The following is a 15,136-nucleotide window of genomic DNA, read 5'->3' as shown; positions in this document are numbered from 1 at the left end:
GACCTTTTTATAATCTGTAAATGAACAATGTGTAGTGGCTTGAGAAGACTGGTGATGTTCAGATTTTGCTGCCTCAGCACCTAAGCCTTTATAGTGTAATTATAGCCATCTCCCTCCGGAAGCACGTTACGAGATGCCTTATCTCTCACTGCTCTTGTTCGAAAGACAGAACCATTCCTGTTAATTAGGCCAGTGAAGGCGGTTGGCTGAGGTTGGGGATTTGGGGGGGTTTTTGACACAAAGCGATGGAAGTAAAAAGTAGCCGACCAGAAACCAACTTGGGGCTGCTTCCCCCCAGCCTCTGAAACACTGCAGAGTAATTCGCTGCAAAAGAATAGCATTTTTGTGGTTTTGGGGGGGAAAAAAAGGTACAAATTAGAAATAGAAAAATTAGTTTGAAATAAGTGAATCATTTACCCAAATGGAACAGAATAAATGTAGTGAAAACAAGGAGCCAGAGGAAAAGGATGTTTGGCTCCCCTGCTAAAATGTTTGAGATAGCTCTTTTTAATTTGTATGCACAGTTTCTAAGTCTGTAAACTCAATGCACATCTTTAGAAAGTAAAAAGCTAAAAGACATAGCTAAAAATAACACCACTAATGTGAGAAAAATCTAGAACAAGAACATGTGGTGTTTTTTGTTTTGTTTAGACAAAAAAGCATTTAAGAAAAACCCTCAGAGAATGAGGAATATTTTAAAGACTTAAAAAATTTTGGCATTTTATACATGAAAGGTACAGAATTTATGAGGTTGAACTCAGGCCCAGAGATTACACAAATAGTTCAAGTTTACAAGTTTATAAAACTCACTGGAAGCTAAGCCTAGAAGAAACTTCAAGATGTTAACAGTGGAAATTGTCCTGGTCAAGGTCGAGCCCCACGTCTGCTACTTGAGAGATCTATTCAGTGGCCCAGAGTCCTGCTGACTCTTACAGTTGGGCTACACTTACAGTTGAGTTATTACGAATAGCATATAAAATACGTGTGAAATTACTGCCGCAACTGTCCTTGATTCTTTTCGTTCCTGATGCAAGTTTTTTCCTCATACCCTGTTACCTGCCTTCTTAGTGTGGCTTAGTGGTTTATATTTTCTTTTCTAATGAATATTGCATGTATGTTACAAGTTATCACATTGCTTGCCAGTTTTATTTTGGATTTGACAGCTTCCATATTTCAGGAAACTTAGAATCATTAGTCAGAATCGCTTAGAAAACAATGATAAGGGGATGGTGGCTTGTTCCCACTTTGCCTGGAAAAAAATGTACAGTAGTTGCAAATGAAAGAGAAAAGAAAGAAGACAATAGAAGGCGCTATCTTATGGATATATAGTCTGTGGCCATGTGGTCTTACGGTCGTGGCTCTTCCACATCATGTAAGTATCAGTTGTACTACAGTTATAAATTAGTTCAGTGTATCCTTCAAAGACTGATCTCACTGCTACCCTCTTTATTAAGGTATTGCACAGGTAATTATGCTTTTTTTTTTTTTTGGCATTTTACAACAATATTAAGTATAGAAGATTTTTATAGCTGGTAGAATTGGAAGTGTCAGAAATGGGAATATATCGACACTGATGATACATTGTGGGGCAGAACCCTACTTGTACAATCTGGGGAAATATGAAATACTGAGGCATGGTCTCTAACCTTGATAGAGAGGCCAGTGTATCTTCCTGAAATACTGTGTAAAAAGGGAACATAAACATAAAGTGATGAACTAAAATAAATGTGTAGATGCTTACCAGTCTTTGTTACTCGGCTGTCAAAGGGATTTAGCAATATTTCATCTGAACACTACTTTTATACATCTAAATAATACGAAGAGTTACTTTTGTTTTTCATGTTGTAGGCCAACATCCAATCAATCATGGCCTCTGAGAAGCAAGTGAACATCCTGATGAAGTTGCTGGATGAGGCTCTAAAGGAGGTGGATCAGATTGAGTTGAAACTGAGCAGTTACGAGGAAATGCTCCAAAGTGTAAAAGAACAAATGGATCAGATCTCTGAAAGCAACCACCTAATTCATCTCAGTAACACTAATAATGTAAAACTCCTGTCTGAAATAGAATTTCTTGTGGTAAGTATGTTGGTAAATTGCTACCACCAACAAAAACAGAAAAATATAATATGATATATAACACCCATTTGTAAACATTTTCTCATTTTCTTGTGAGAGTAAGATTTCACATAATTCCAAAGACGTTATGATAGGATTGAGTAGCATCTTAACTGTAAATGTCCCAAAATTACATGTGCAAATGGTATATTTATATATATTCCAGAACCACATGGACTTGGCCAAAGGTCATATAAAGGCCCTTCAGGAGGGTGATCTTGCTTCTTCTAGAGGCATTGAGGCCTGCACCAATGCCGCTGATGCCCTTCTGCAGTGCATGAATGTAGCTCTTCGTCCAGGTATGTTCATTAGAAATGATAAAATCTGACCAAGAATCTGAGACTAAGCCTGTAACTTGGTATAAAGCTTTTAACAAGAAGTACATGGGGCAAGTGGTTTAGGGTGACTGTAGTATTAGCTCCTCAGACCAGTTTCACGTCTTTCCAATCATGTTTCTGTTGGCACTAAGAACTTTTCTATTTTAGTTCCTGTGATTGATCAGCAGTGACTCTAGTTAACACCATGATTTTTCTCTAGTACTGTCTACAAAACCGAGCACAGAGTCGATGCTTTGATTAGACCAGAGAGCATGAGGTTTTGTTAGGCCAATGGTTCCAAAACTTGAGTTTGCTCAGAATCATGGAGAGGGTTTGTTAAAACACATATTGCCAGGCCGCAGCCCCAGATTCAGTAGGTCTGGGCCAAAGCTCCAGTATCCACATGTCCAGCGGTTCCCAGATAATGCTGAGGCAGGACCACCCTTGGAGAACTGCTGTGCTATACTGTTTTTTTCTCTTGCTCACCTTTCTTTTATAAAGCAAATGATTAAAACAAGTAAAACTTTGGGTTCTTCAAAACAGAACTATGGATACTGTTATAAATGTATTCATTGAAGGTCGGAGAAATCTTCTTACCTATTAAATCAGTCAAGAAATATTCTGGTTTTAGGCCATGACATGCTCTTGGCAGTGAAACAGCAGCAGCAGCGTTTCAGTGATTTGCGAGAACAGTTTGCACGGAGACTGGCCAGTCACCTCAACAATGTTTTTGTTCAACAGGTAATTTTATTTCATTAACAAAACTGGCATGTTTCTGTAGCTTTTATATATATATTTCCACAAAAATTGTAATGTATTTAATTGGGATCACAGTAAATTCTTTCATATGTTTATTCACATGTTTATTTGAGATTTTTAAATAAGATTTTTAAGTATTTGCTCATAGATGTGTGTTGGGCCTCAACTGCCTCCTGAGGTAGACCATCTGGTTCCTTTCAGCTAAAACTCTCTGATTCTAGAAATCAAATAAATAACTATGCTTACTTATTACACATACCATTTATATGTTCTTATTTATAAAAGTAAGTCCAAACTTGTTACATATTTGCTGCTTGGCCTATTTTACTTCTCAGTATTTTAAGGTAAGAACCAGGACTTGACTCAAGTGTTATATATGTTTCATTGGCTGTATATATTTTTATATATGAGAAAAATGACTATAGCTGAGTTGTAAATTCCATTGGATTTAATTTTATATAAACCCTTTATCTACATTTTTATATGGAAAAGGAGGTTATAATTAAGGTTGTGGCAATAATGTTAATATTAATATTAATAATATTAAGAGTACCTTAGAGGGATTTGAATAGAAGGCATTTTAATCTGGAGTAATAGATTAGGTTTCTTATGTTTTTCATCTCTTATTAGGGTTATTGGACAAAAAAAAAATTGAGAGAAATTCTGTTCATCAAGAAATACTGTCTGAAACATTGGATTCTTACCTTGTTTTCACTTTGCAGTATTTGAAAACAATTGTATTTACTCTATTTTATTTCCGATTAGTTTACTCAGGCCCTCCTTCAGCTCTATAACAGGTCCTACTTTCTTTCGGTGCCTGTGAGTACATTAAATTTGGCTCAAGCTTCTCTGATTCTTTTTTTTTCCTATAAAGTTTGCTAAATTAACAGCAGCAGAATCTTTATAGATTATAACTTTACTGACTTAAGCTGCCCGTTAACCATATTTATAGCAGTTTTTTAATGTCCCAGAGGAAAAAGTTTAATTTGGCCAGAAAGGCATTTCATCTCCTGCTTGCCTCTCTTCCTGTCATTCTTTCACTCTCTGCTCCTTCGTTTATTTAGAAACTTTTACCGGGTGATTGGGATGCATACCAGACATTTACTTGAGATAGGTGAGAAGCTGATCCTGTCCTCAAGCAGCTCACAGTCTATGGGAAGGAGGTAGATATACTCAGGAAGGGTAAATGTTATTGTAGCGGTCACACATGTGAGCATAAAGGAAGACCATATAACTAAGGGTGCGAGGGAGACATTGGGGAAGACTCTCTTAATGTTTCACTTGACCCGAAAAGTAGCACGAAGAAAGTAGATCTAGAAGTCACACAGGAAATACTCATCACATTTTTCTTACATTAGTATTTTAATATTTATTTCTCCCCAGTTCCGTGGTTTTTAAAAATGACATTGTTGATAGTGACGTTATCCACATTTCTAGATGGCATTGGAAATGTTGGATATGTTAGAATGTTACTGTAGGTAAACAGCTCTTTCTGCACCCTTCATTGTTTGTTGTAACATGCAGTATTAATTATGATTATTATGATTTTGCTTCCTTGCTTTGTAAACTAACGGCTTTGTTTACTATGAATGCTTCCAGTTCTGAAAGTCTAATATGTATTGTTACATGTGAGTGATGCATGTTGAAAAACCAGAATGTTGCAATGACCTAGGATGTGCTGAAGAAAGTGGAGGAGGGTGTCCGAAATACAGAAAAGAGATTTTTCTGTGTGTTGAATTCAGTGCATCAGGTCACTTAGCAAAAGAGTTGGGGAACATGGGTATTTCTAGTCCTAGTTGTGGAACAAATGAGCTGGGAAAATTGATTACCATATTATAGTATGTATCTTAGCAGATTTTCATTGTGTGCCTCTTGAATACTTGTTGTTTCCATATGTAAGAATAGGAAATGGCTCTTACAGTCCAGATGCTTCTAAAGAGACATTAAGACTAATGTATTTAAAGCTCTACAGCAATGCATATATGAAATTGTTAATTGTATGACTACATATACATAGTTTATATATATATGTACAAGTGCTAAAAAGTTTTAATGAAAAGTGAGTTTACTGAGATTTTAGGTAGTCAAGTATAGCATCGTGGATACGAAGACTTGAACAGAGTCTGCAATGCAGTTTTTGGCAAATGTATGTATATTCAACATGTGTAACTACTGTACAGAAGAATACAGTGGAAATAATCTATTGATCACAACATACCAGTAATTTAAGAGCACTGATTCCCAGTCTTTTTAAAATTCACACATCCGTAAAATTAAAAGAAATAGAATTTGGAGACTTACTAAGTCACCAGTTTTTTACTTTACCAAATAAAAACTTTAAAAAAGAAATCCTTTCACTATCTTTTTATCTTGGCACTAAAAAGAATATAACTTCAGACTTCCAAATTAAGCACATTTCCCTTTATGAGAAACTCTGCCGTCATTTTATTTGTTTCTTAGTGCCGTAGGCCAGTAAAAAAACATCTTCGCATTTGGGAATCACTGATCCAGAGCATGCTACCTCTGATAGAGCTTTCATAGTAGTACTTCCACATAGCTATATTTTAATGAAAACGTGAAATGCATTTTTATTTAATATTCACTTCTTACTATATATACACATAATAGAGTAATGTTTTTAACAATTGATTGGATTCTTTTGACTCTTTTAGATGATCTTACACACTCATCTTCCATTGAAATTGTAGACTCTTACCTATAATTTTTACATTTACAAGGGGTTTGTATATCTAAGAAGATACTGAACTAGAGATTCAGGTCATTTACGCTAATTAGGATTCTGATACTGAAAACAGGCAGTCAAATTAAGGCTAATGAAATTGAGGAAGTACTTGCATAAAGTGTATGTATTTAAAAAATTATTTTGGTTGTCTTTTGGAAGATTCGGCTTGAAAGGATAACTCTTCTCTGCGTTTTTTGTCCCCCTTGGGTCCTGCAGAGACCTCATAATTCTGTACATGGTCTTTTGCAATACGATAAGAACTGACTATGCACCCAACTAAAACTACAACCGGGAAAAACTGAAATTGTGGGGGTTTTGCTATATGCTTAAGCTTGGGAATTTTTCTTTCAACATATATTTATAGAAACATCACATGGTAAAATAAAGCCTGTAAAATATACTGCCAATATTCAGTTCATTTCACAAAAATTGTTTCCTTAAGCATGTTTCACAGTTTCCTAAATACAGGTTAAATGTCTGTAATTAAAAGCTTTGAAAGACTTATGATCATTTAAGATCAGTTTTTGTGATGTTTGTTGGAACTTTGCTCAGACTTTCTTTTTTCTTTAAGAAAACAAAAATAAACATGCCATAACACAGAAAGAAAGAATTCTCAGATTTTGAGAATTTATTCAACATTTGAAATGAGTGTATAATTTCTGTTTGAAAATCAGTTACAGTGGTTAAGAGTACGACGGTGGAGCCAAACTTCCTGGATTCAAAACCCTGACTCTGCTACCTCCTAGCTGGGTGACCTTCAGCAAGTTAATTAACCCCTTTGTGCCACAAATTCTAGTAATATATACACTAAGGAAAATTTATAATGTACTAAGTTTGTAGAAAATGTGTCTTAGATTAATTTGACAAAACCTACTATAATATTTTTAATTATGTTAATAATAGAGTTTTGCTATTTTTTTAAAGGACTGATTGATTCATTGATTTGATTGAGAGAAAGAGAGTGTGTATGGCTGGGAGGGAGAGGGAGAGAGAATCTGAAGCAGACTCCATGCTGAACACAGAGCTCAGCACAGGACTCAGTCCCATGACTGCAAGATCACGACCCCAGCCAAAACCAAGAGTTGGACACTTAACCAACCGAGCCACCCAGGCACCCGAGCTTTGCTATTTCTTAAATGAGGAGGAAAGTAGTTTACAAGGTTATTGTGAACATTAGAATTTATATATATAGAAAGAGACAGAGAGCACACCCAGGACAACAGGCATTCAGTAAATTGTTACTGTTATTAATTTATTATTATTTATAATAAACTTTTTTTAACTTAAATTCAATTTAATTAACATATAGTATATTATTAGCTTCAGAGGTAGAATTTAGTGATTCATCAGTTGCATATAACACCCAGTGCCCATTCCATCAAGTGCCCTCCTTAATCCCCATCACCCCCACCCCCCCAATTGTTTCCTATAGTTAAGATATAATAAGAAACTAAACAATGTCTTAATTTTTTTGATATATAAAGAATAAAGTTGTGTGCACATGAGAGTTCTAGAAGTGCCCATAACTTGTATTAGTGATTGAATTAAACAGTTTAAATATGTAATTTTCCTATTTTCTATAATGATTTTAGAACAGTTTCTCTAAAATTAAATCTGTTAGCACTAATCACATTTAATCTATCTTAATTGTAATGGTTTGAAGGCAATGATGTTTTCATATTAGAAGGCAATTTTTCAGGTATAATGATCTTAAAATGCTGTTTGCAAAAGAAAGCTTTGAATAGTAACATGTGAAAGAGCTTTATAAACTGTAAATTCCTCTACAAACAATAATTAGTTCTTCCATTTTTAGGGGAGGAGAAGGTTTTTATTTGAAGAACTTTTCTGACACTAAATTAAGTAATATAGTGTAACATGTAATGGGCCGAGTAAACAATTGAAGAAGAACATAAACAATAATTTTGAGTCTTGAATCATTGAGAATTAATGAGACAGATTGTTTGGGATGATAAAAGATGTCTAATATTATTAATAAAGAATTTTAAAAATTAACCTTTGGCAACTGTAATGAGAGATGAAGTATAATCCAGTGGTAATAACTGTTTTATTTAAAATGATTAATTTTGTTCATATTTATTATTAGTCTTTACCTCACAGAAAACATGTTGGTGACCAGGCATTCCAAATATATAGAATAGTTGCATTTTTCAACATGTAGCTCTTAGTCCACAGTGATTCTTTTGGAAGATGTGATTGTTTTATATTTAGTCAGCCATCCAAAAAAGAATGTTCACATAGGTCCATGCTCCCCTATCCAAAACTCTTGGGGTCAGCTATGTTTTTAGAATTTTTCAGATTTTAGTAAAGTAATATAGTACATATATATTCTATAACCACTCCAGGATGGTTTGGAGCAGGGCCCTGTGATTAAGAGCACAATGTTCCTACAGCAAAAAATATGAATAGTCATTCATATATAAATATATATGACACTATAAATAGACACTATAAATAGCCTCATGTCAATTCAGGTCAAGTTTTGCCATTAAAATAGATTTGGCACCAAATTTAAATGAAGGTTTTAGAGCTTTTTGTATTTTAGAGTTGAAGAAAGGGATTGTGGACCTATCTATACAGTAGACCTTGTATATAGCATCTATAATAGTTGTGAACTTGTGTGGCCTCGCCCTTTCTGCTGCTTATTTTGGTCAATTGAGTTTTCTGATACTTTTCTGCTATCTCTGTTCCAATTTCCTAAGTAGGTATCAGTAATCTTAATTAAGTAATATCAGTATTCTTAATCTTAAGTAACCCTTAATCTTAGAAATATATTGATTGTTCTGCCTAATTTTATATGGAATTTCTATATAATGGGTCCTTATTTTTCCTTTTATATCCATTTTAAATTGGGGATATAATCTTACAAGAAGAAAATTATCCAACAGGCTGATTTGAAAGCTTTAATGAAGAAGGAACTCAAATAATGAGTGTTTTAGTACTTGGCATGTTTTATACTTCTGTCTTTCTTGCTCTAAAGGTACTTCTCAATTGCTAGAGAATTCTTCATTGCCTTAGACCAGAAATTTTTTCTGAATACTCTGTAGTTAAAAGAAATTATTTAAAAAATCCATAACCACTAAGTTCTTATTCTGTGTATATAGTAAAGCATATAAATTAGATAAAGGAAAGAAACCTCTTTTAAATTAAAAGAATTTAAATATAGGAGCACCTGGATTGCTCACTTGGTTAAACAGCTGACTCTGATTTCAGCTCAGGTCATGATCTCAGGGTCTTGAAGTCGAGCCCCACATTGGGCTTTGCACTCAGCACAGAGTCTGCTTGAGATTCTCTCTCCCTCCCTCTCCCTCTGCCCTTCACCTTGTGCGCTCTAAATAAATAAGTAAAATCTTTAAAAAATAAAACTAAATAAAAGAATTTAAATTCGGGATATTTAAAAGATAATTTATGGCAGCTAGTATAATACACATATAATTAGGTTTAGGTAACTTTACTAGGAAATGAATTAACCAGCACCAAAACTCAATCACTGTATCATTTTAACAGAATGCTAACAAATAACTTCTGACTAAGCAAATTAGATTGAGTCAGACTGACATCAAATAAATCCGTCTTGTTTTTCCTTTTCCTTTTTCTTGGGAACTTACATTTTCAAGGGGAATCCACTCCTTTAATCTTTCAACTCCTCATCTCTTAGACACTGGCTTTGAGTTCATCACAAATATTGACCAAGTAGCAGAGAGAGCTAGATTGTTACCAAAGAGGGCTGGGAAGATTTTTATTGTGTGTGTTTGTTTGCTTGTTTTTTAGATACCAGTAACTAGTAGGCATTTGCAATTTTTGAGTCTGGTTAAAATAAATGATTTTGTTACATATGTTTTTAAAAGGAAATGGAAGTGAGACTCACATGACTAAGGTTCCAGTTCTTCCTTCCAGCATGACCTGAGCAAATCACTTAATCCTTTAAGTTTCCATTTCTTCTAGAAAATAAGGTCATTGGAACAGATAATCTTCCAGGCCCATATTTTTCAAATCAAAAGTCAGGATGCATCATCTAAGACTGACTGATAACTTATTAATTTATTTACATAAAAGCCTTGTCAAGGTTTTAAAATAAAATCATGTGTAGTTAATTAACAAATTACTAAAAAAACTAAAATTACACTACTACTAAGTATTATCCAGGAAAGCCCAGGATATCATCATCTGTGGTGCCTCCTAGTTCTAAAATTTTATATCCTTTATGTCCTTATCTGTTGTTTTAAATATCGTAGACTCTAATAGTAAAAATACCATAGATGTAGACAATTTGTTTTGAATGACTTCCCTATTTGATGTGTTTCTCAGTACAGTTGCATCATGAGGTATATTTGCTTAATAAATAGTAAAATGGTATGGGAGAGACAGGTTTGATTAAAACATTCATTGTCAACTCCTTTAGAAGATGAGGTGGGTAGTTGATTTATCCCAGAGGGCTGTTCTTGCATGTTTATGATTATTTTATGGTGATGGTGTTTGGTAGATTTACACAGGATCATAAAAGAAGATAAGTAAGTACTCAGTTTTTATACTTCTCTATCTTTTTTTGCTTTTCGTTGGCTACATGTGGTCGTTGTTTAGAATTTTCAATTACATGTTTCTTTCACTGTCAATGCATTTATTTACTTATTTACTCACTCTAGGGTCATGATCAGAGTTCAACTCTTGCTCAGCACTCTGTTGAACTGGCTTTACCCAATCATCATCCGTTTCATAGAGACTTGCTTCGATATGCCAAGTTGATGGAGTGGCTAAAGAGTACAGATTATGGAAAATACGAGGGACTAACAAAGGTATGAGTTTGATATCAATTACTCACTGAGTATGGAACATAATCTTCTAGAATCAAGACATCATGTATTCAGTTCCCCAAGTGACGTTTGAAGTACTGTAGTACATTCTTAGCGAAGCAGAAACTAATTGAATTTCTGAGTGCTCATTAACCAGGCAGAACACTTATTTTATTTACTTGGGTAAAGAAGAGCAAAATTTCAAACTTCGGTTTGATATAGTAATAGGCTGTACTGTGGCCTTAAGCATCTTTCAGTTTAGTTAAATGCAGTAATTATTTCCTAAGTTTCTTTATATGCAATATAGAAATAGAGACTAGAAGATATACGTATAAGTGAGGTATTTGCTCTCAAAGAATTGATAACCTGTTCGATTAAGCAAGTGCAGAGTGCCTCTTTATTAAGCAAGCATTTCACTATTCCAGGCACACGGGGCCTAACAAACAAGTCCCTCTTCTAAAGAGCCTTACATCTGAGTGAGAAGAACAATTATACTTAAAACAATCAGCAAAACATTAAGTGCTAAACTGAAAATGGGTTTACATGTATGGCAGTTTAGAAAAGAGAAATCCATGTCCTAAAGCCGTGGGGGAAAGCTTCAGGGCAGAAATTGGACTTGACTTAAGTTTTAAATCATGAATGGGATTAGATAAATCAGAAAAAAAGAGAAATGGCATTCCAGGGATGAACGGCAAGATGTACAGACAGAGGTGGGAAAATATGCCCTTTTATCAGGACAATGGAGAATGCAAACCTATGAAGCAGAAATTTCATATTCTGGAGCAGCGAGAAATTATGTTGAAAAAGAAGAGCCATGAGCCCTAACAGCATTCCTCATACATGGGAAAAAACTAGATGAGGCAAATTCATTAAGAACCTAATATAATTCAGATGAAATGAAATCTGAACCAGGAAGATAGTGGTAGGAGTAGAGAATAGACACCAAAAGAGAGACTTCAGTGATGGAAGGGACAGGATGATGCCAAACTTTCTAGGCTTGGGGATTAGAGGAGCAGTCCCAGAAACATCAGCAATTGGAGAAGATGAGTCATTCATTCATATATGAGTTGAGCACCTGTTATGTTCTAAGTAAGTGCTAGAGATACAGCACCGAAGGAAATGGACAAATGTTTGCCTTCTCATAGCGCATGTTTTGTTGGAGAAAGACTGACAAAAAAGTCAGTTGTATAGTATGTTAGAGGGTACTGCTGAGTGTCTGGAAAAAATAAAGCAGGGAACGCTGGGACTGGGGGAAGACTATAGTTTCAAATAATGCACCAGAGCGTAGATTTTTAAAATGAGCAAGGATGAGGGGTGTCTGCCTGGCTTAGTCGGTAGAACATTCGACTTTTGATCTCAGGGTTGAGTTCGAACTTCGTTTTGGGTGTAGAGAGTACTTAAAATCTTTTTTTTTTTTTCAAGATTTTATTTATTTATTCGACAGAGATAGAGACAGCCAGCAAGAGAGGGAACACAAGCAGGGGGAGTGGGAGAGGAAGAAGCAGGCTCCCAGCGGAGGAGCCTGATGTGGGGCTCAATCCCATAACTCTGGGATCACGCCCTGAGCCGAAGGCAGATGCTTAATCGCTGTGCCACCCAGGCACCCCAAGAGAGTACTTAAAATCTTAAGAAAAAAAAAAGGGTGGGTGAGCAGTGGGAGTTTCTTGGGGAAAGCTTTCCAGGCACAGTACAGGTGTTCTATGGCAAGAGCATGCCTGGCGTACGGAGAGAGCAGCAAGGAAGGCACTGTGGTTGGAGCACAGAGGACCAGGGACAGGACCTTAGAAGGAAGGTAGGAGAGGTAAAGTAGGGGTGGGGTAGAGCAGATCTGGAAGGGACTGTGTACCATGGTAAGGACTTGGCTTTTACTGTGAAGGAGATGGGGGAGGGGGTTTTGGTGGGCTTTGAGCAGTAGAATGACATGGTCTGATTTAGCTTTAATAAATGGCCATTGTGGCAGGAAGCCATGGGTACAATACTTTTCTGGCATTTCTGCTATGACCTTTAGTATTGGAATTGACCATGTCACTTAGGGAGCTGAAGAATTGCTACCTAATTCCAGTATATAAACAGCTATATTTATATATCAGATATAAGAGCAGTTTACTTAAAATTCTGAAATACCCTGAAAAACATGTAAATCTTTTAAGTTTTTAGAGTTTAATTTAGAGTTTAAAAATAAAAAATCTAAGTAATGCATAAGTTATTTTAATAATTAGTAATAATTTAATTATGTGGACAATATGATCTTAAAAGATATTCTCAAATTGGAAAGAGTAATGTGTTTTGTTTCTTGGAGTGAAAACAAAAATATTGAGATTGTTAATATAAAAGCTCTTCCCCTCAAACCATGTGCTTATGCCGAAAAGGTCCTAACAGAATTTACATAGCTAAATCATCTTATTTTTTGCTAGTTTTGCTAGTCAGAGTTTTTCCTAGTTTTATTCAAAAAGTGGTGCTCTCTTTCAGAGTGTTTTATAATGAAGATTATTCTTCCTTGTTTGTACATGAACCCATTTTATCTTCATACTTACTGAAATAATTATTACAGCTTCCTCTAGTGTTAGGTTCATGCTTCATGAGAAGATAGATTAGGTAGAAATTTGTGAGAACTATGACGATAAGAAAAAAAACAGGTTGTACATTCCTATCAGTGTATCGATAGGAACACATTTGGCACAAGGACATTCTTACATATCAGTCTTTATGTGTTTTTTCTTCAAAGTGCCTTTGCCCACTTAAAGTAAGATCTGGCTTCCTTTACTTCTAAACTGAGATCATAAGGAAGGGGACATAAACCTTGGTAAAATAGATAATATTTTTAAAGTATAATTTTAAAAATGCTTTTCAAAAAGAATATAAGTATCCTGAGGTATTTATATACTTATCTGGCCAGCTATTTTAGGTAAGATTACTTTTGTTCCTCAGAATTAGTCTTTTAAGTGTTCTGCAACTCTACTGTTGTGTTATATTTTGTTTTGTTTTGTTTTCATTCAACAGAATTCTGATTTGGAGCTATCTTAAGGAAAAATATTTACAGTACTGGAATTCTTTGCCTTTTGAAGTTTTAGGAGGATTAATATTTTGAATAATTAAACATTATTGTATCTCCTTAAGAGTTTTGTGCCAACAAGTGCTTTGTCCCCTAGTGAATATTCAAATAAGTAAAGTAATCAATAAGCTTTTTGCCTAATTGTGTTCTCAGTGAGTATTATTGCCCTATCTTTATATATAATGCAGTATTCATGAATGTAATTTAAGTGAAGAAACAGAATGATAGCCAACCTAGCAATGATTTATGGAATCATTCTCTGCTCACAGTATAGTTTTGATTGACAATATTAATGAGCTTTTTAAATGAAATTGACTTATTTCCCAGGAATGTTACTCAATCCTGTGGTTTGAACTTTTGACAGACTATGTATTTTACCTCATAATCTAATTTGGTTGCTGAAGTTATCAAAAATGGGAATTTTATTAAAAAGAAGAAATAAAAGAAGGAAAGAAAGAAAGAAGGAAACAGATTAAATAGTGCTTCTTCAGTGAGAAATAATTAAATGCAGATACTTTTTGCACTTGGTTGGGTATATGCAGCTTTCATGCTTTCTGGCAGCAAAAAGAAAAGCCTTTTTCCGTTCTTCAAGGTATAAGAATCACTAGGCACTGCCCTAGCTCTGCTTAGGGCTGAATCTAGCAAAGCCCAGTTTTTTAGTGTACATAATTAGAGCTCAGGGAAATAGCTCAATTGCCCAGATTCCTTCCTCCCCAGGACTACAACCCCTGTCTGTGGCTCTGGGTTATTCATGTAGGGCAGCTAATAATCGAGAAGGTCCACCCATGCTAGGGGAGGAAATGAGCTTTTCTCTCCCAGTAATCTCCCGAGGTTGATGGTCAGTCTTGAAGATTACCCAGACGTCTTCTCTCAACCTCAGTTCTACATTTGTGGAATTTACCCATTTGTGTAAAGAAAAAGTAAAATACAGAGATCTTGGTAAGACTGTACAGTCAGCACAATGTAAAGTTGAAAAGACTGCCTGAGTCAATATTTAAACTCATGATAGTTAAATGTCAGGTGCTGTATACAAGGTGCTAAGAGGTACCTCATAAGAGACATTCTTCAGAATTTGGTTAATGAATGAACTGATGGTTACACCTGTCTGTGGCCTTTCCCACCAATGAGTTCTGTTACGTAGCTGGAAAAAAGGTATCCAGTCATTCAAGTTGCATTGGAAAAGGGAGTGATTTTCAGTAGTCTGCTCATGTCACTATTTTCTAGATACCGAAGGAGCTGTTTTGAAATTGTTTAAATTGCTTGGATAGTAATGTGCACTTTAAACAATTTGGGTATTGGAATGCAGTCTGCTATGTTGAATGATTTGAGTAGAAACCACTGA

General features: G+C 35.1%; 1 protein-coding gene across 4 annotated transcripts in view; it reads left to right on the top strand.

Annotated features, from left to right (window-relative positions):
- EXOC1 (exocyst complex component 1) overlaps positions 1 to 15,136 on the top strand; it is a 58,743-nt gene that overhangs the window by 17,726 nt on the left and 25,881 nt on the right. For all 4 annotated transcript variants that reach the window (XM_040625143.1, XM_008701489.2, XM_040625142.1 and 1 more), the window contains 4 exons: positions 1,849 to 2,076; positions 2,282 to 2,414; positions 3,064 to 3,173; positions 10,596 to 10,745. In XM_040625143.1, the coding sequence (XP_040481077.1) occupies positions 1,849 to 2,076; positions 2,282 to 2,414; positions 3,064 to 3,173; positions 10,596 to 10,745 (621 nt within the window). The remainder of the gene's footprint in view (positions 1 to 1,848; positions 2,077 to 2,281; positions 2,415 to 3,063; positions 3,174 to 10,595; positions 10,746 to 15,136) is intronic.

This window comes from Ursus maritimus, unplaced genomic scaffold (genome assembly GCF_017311325.1).
Source record: "Ursus maritimus isolate PB19 unplaced genomic scaffold, ASM1731132v1 scaffold_8, whole genome shotgun sequence".
Lineage (NCBI taxonomy): Eukaryota > Metazoa > Chordata > Mammalia > Carnivora > Ursidae > Ursus > Ursus maritimus.
This window is presented reverse-complemented; position numbering and strand designations above follow the sequence as displayed.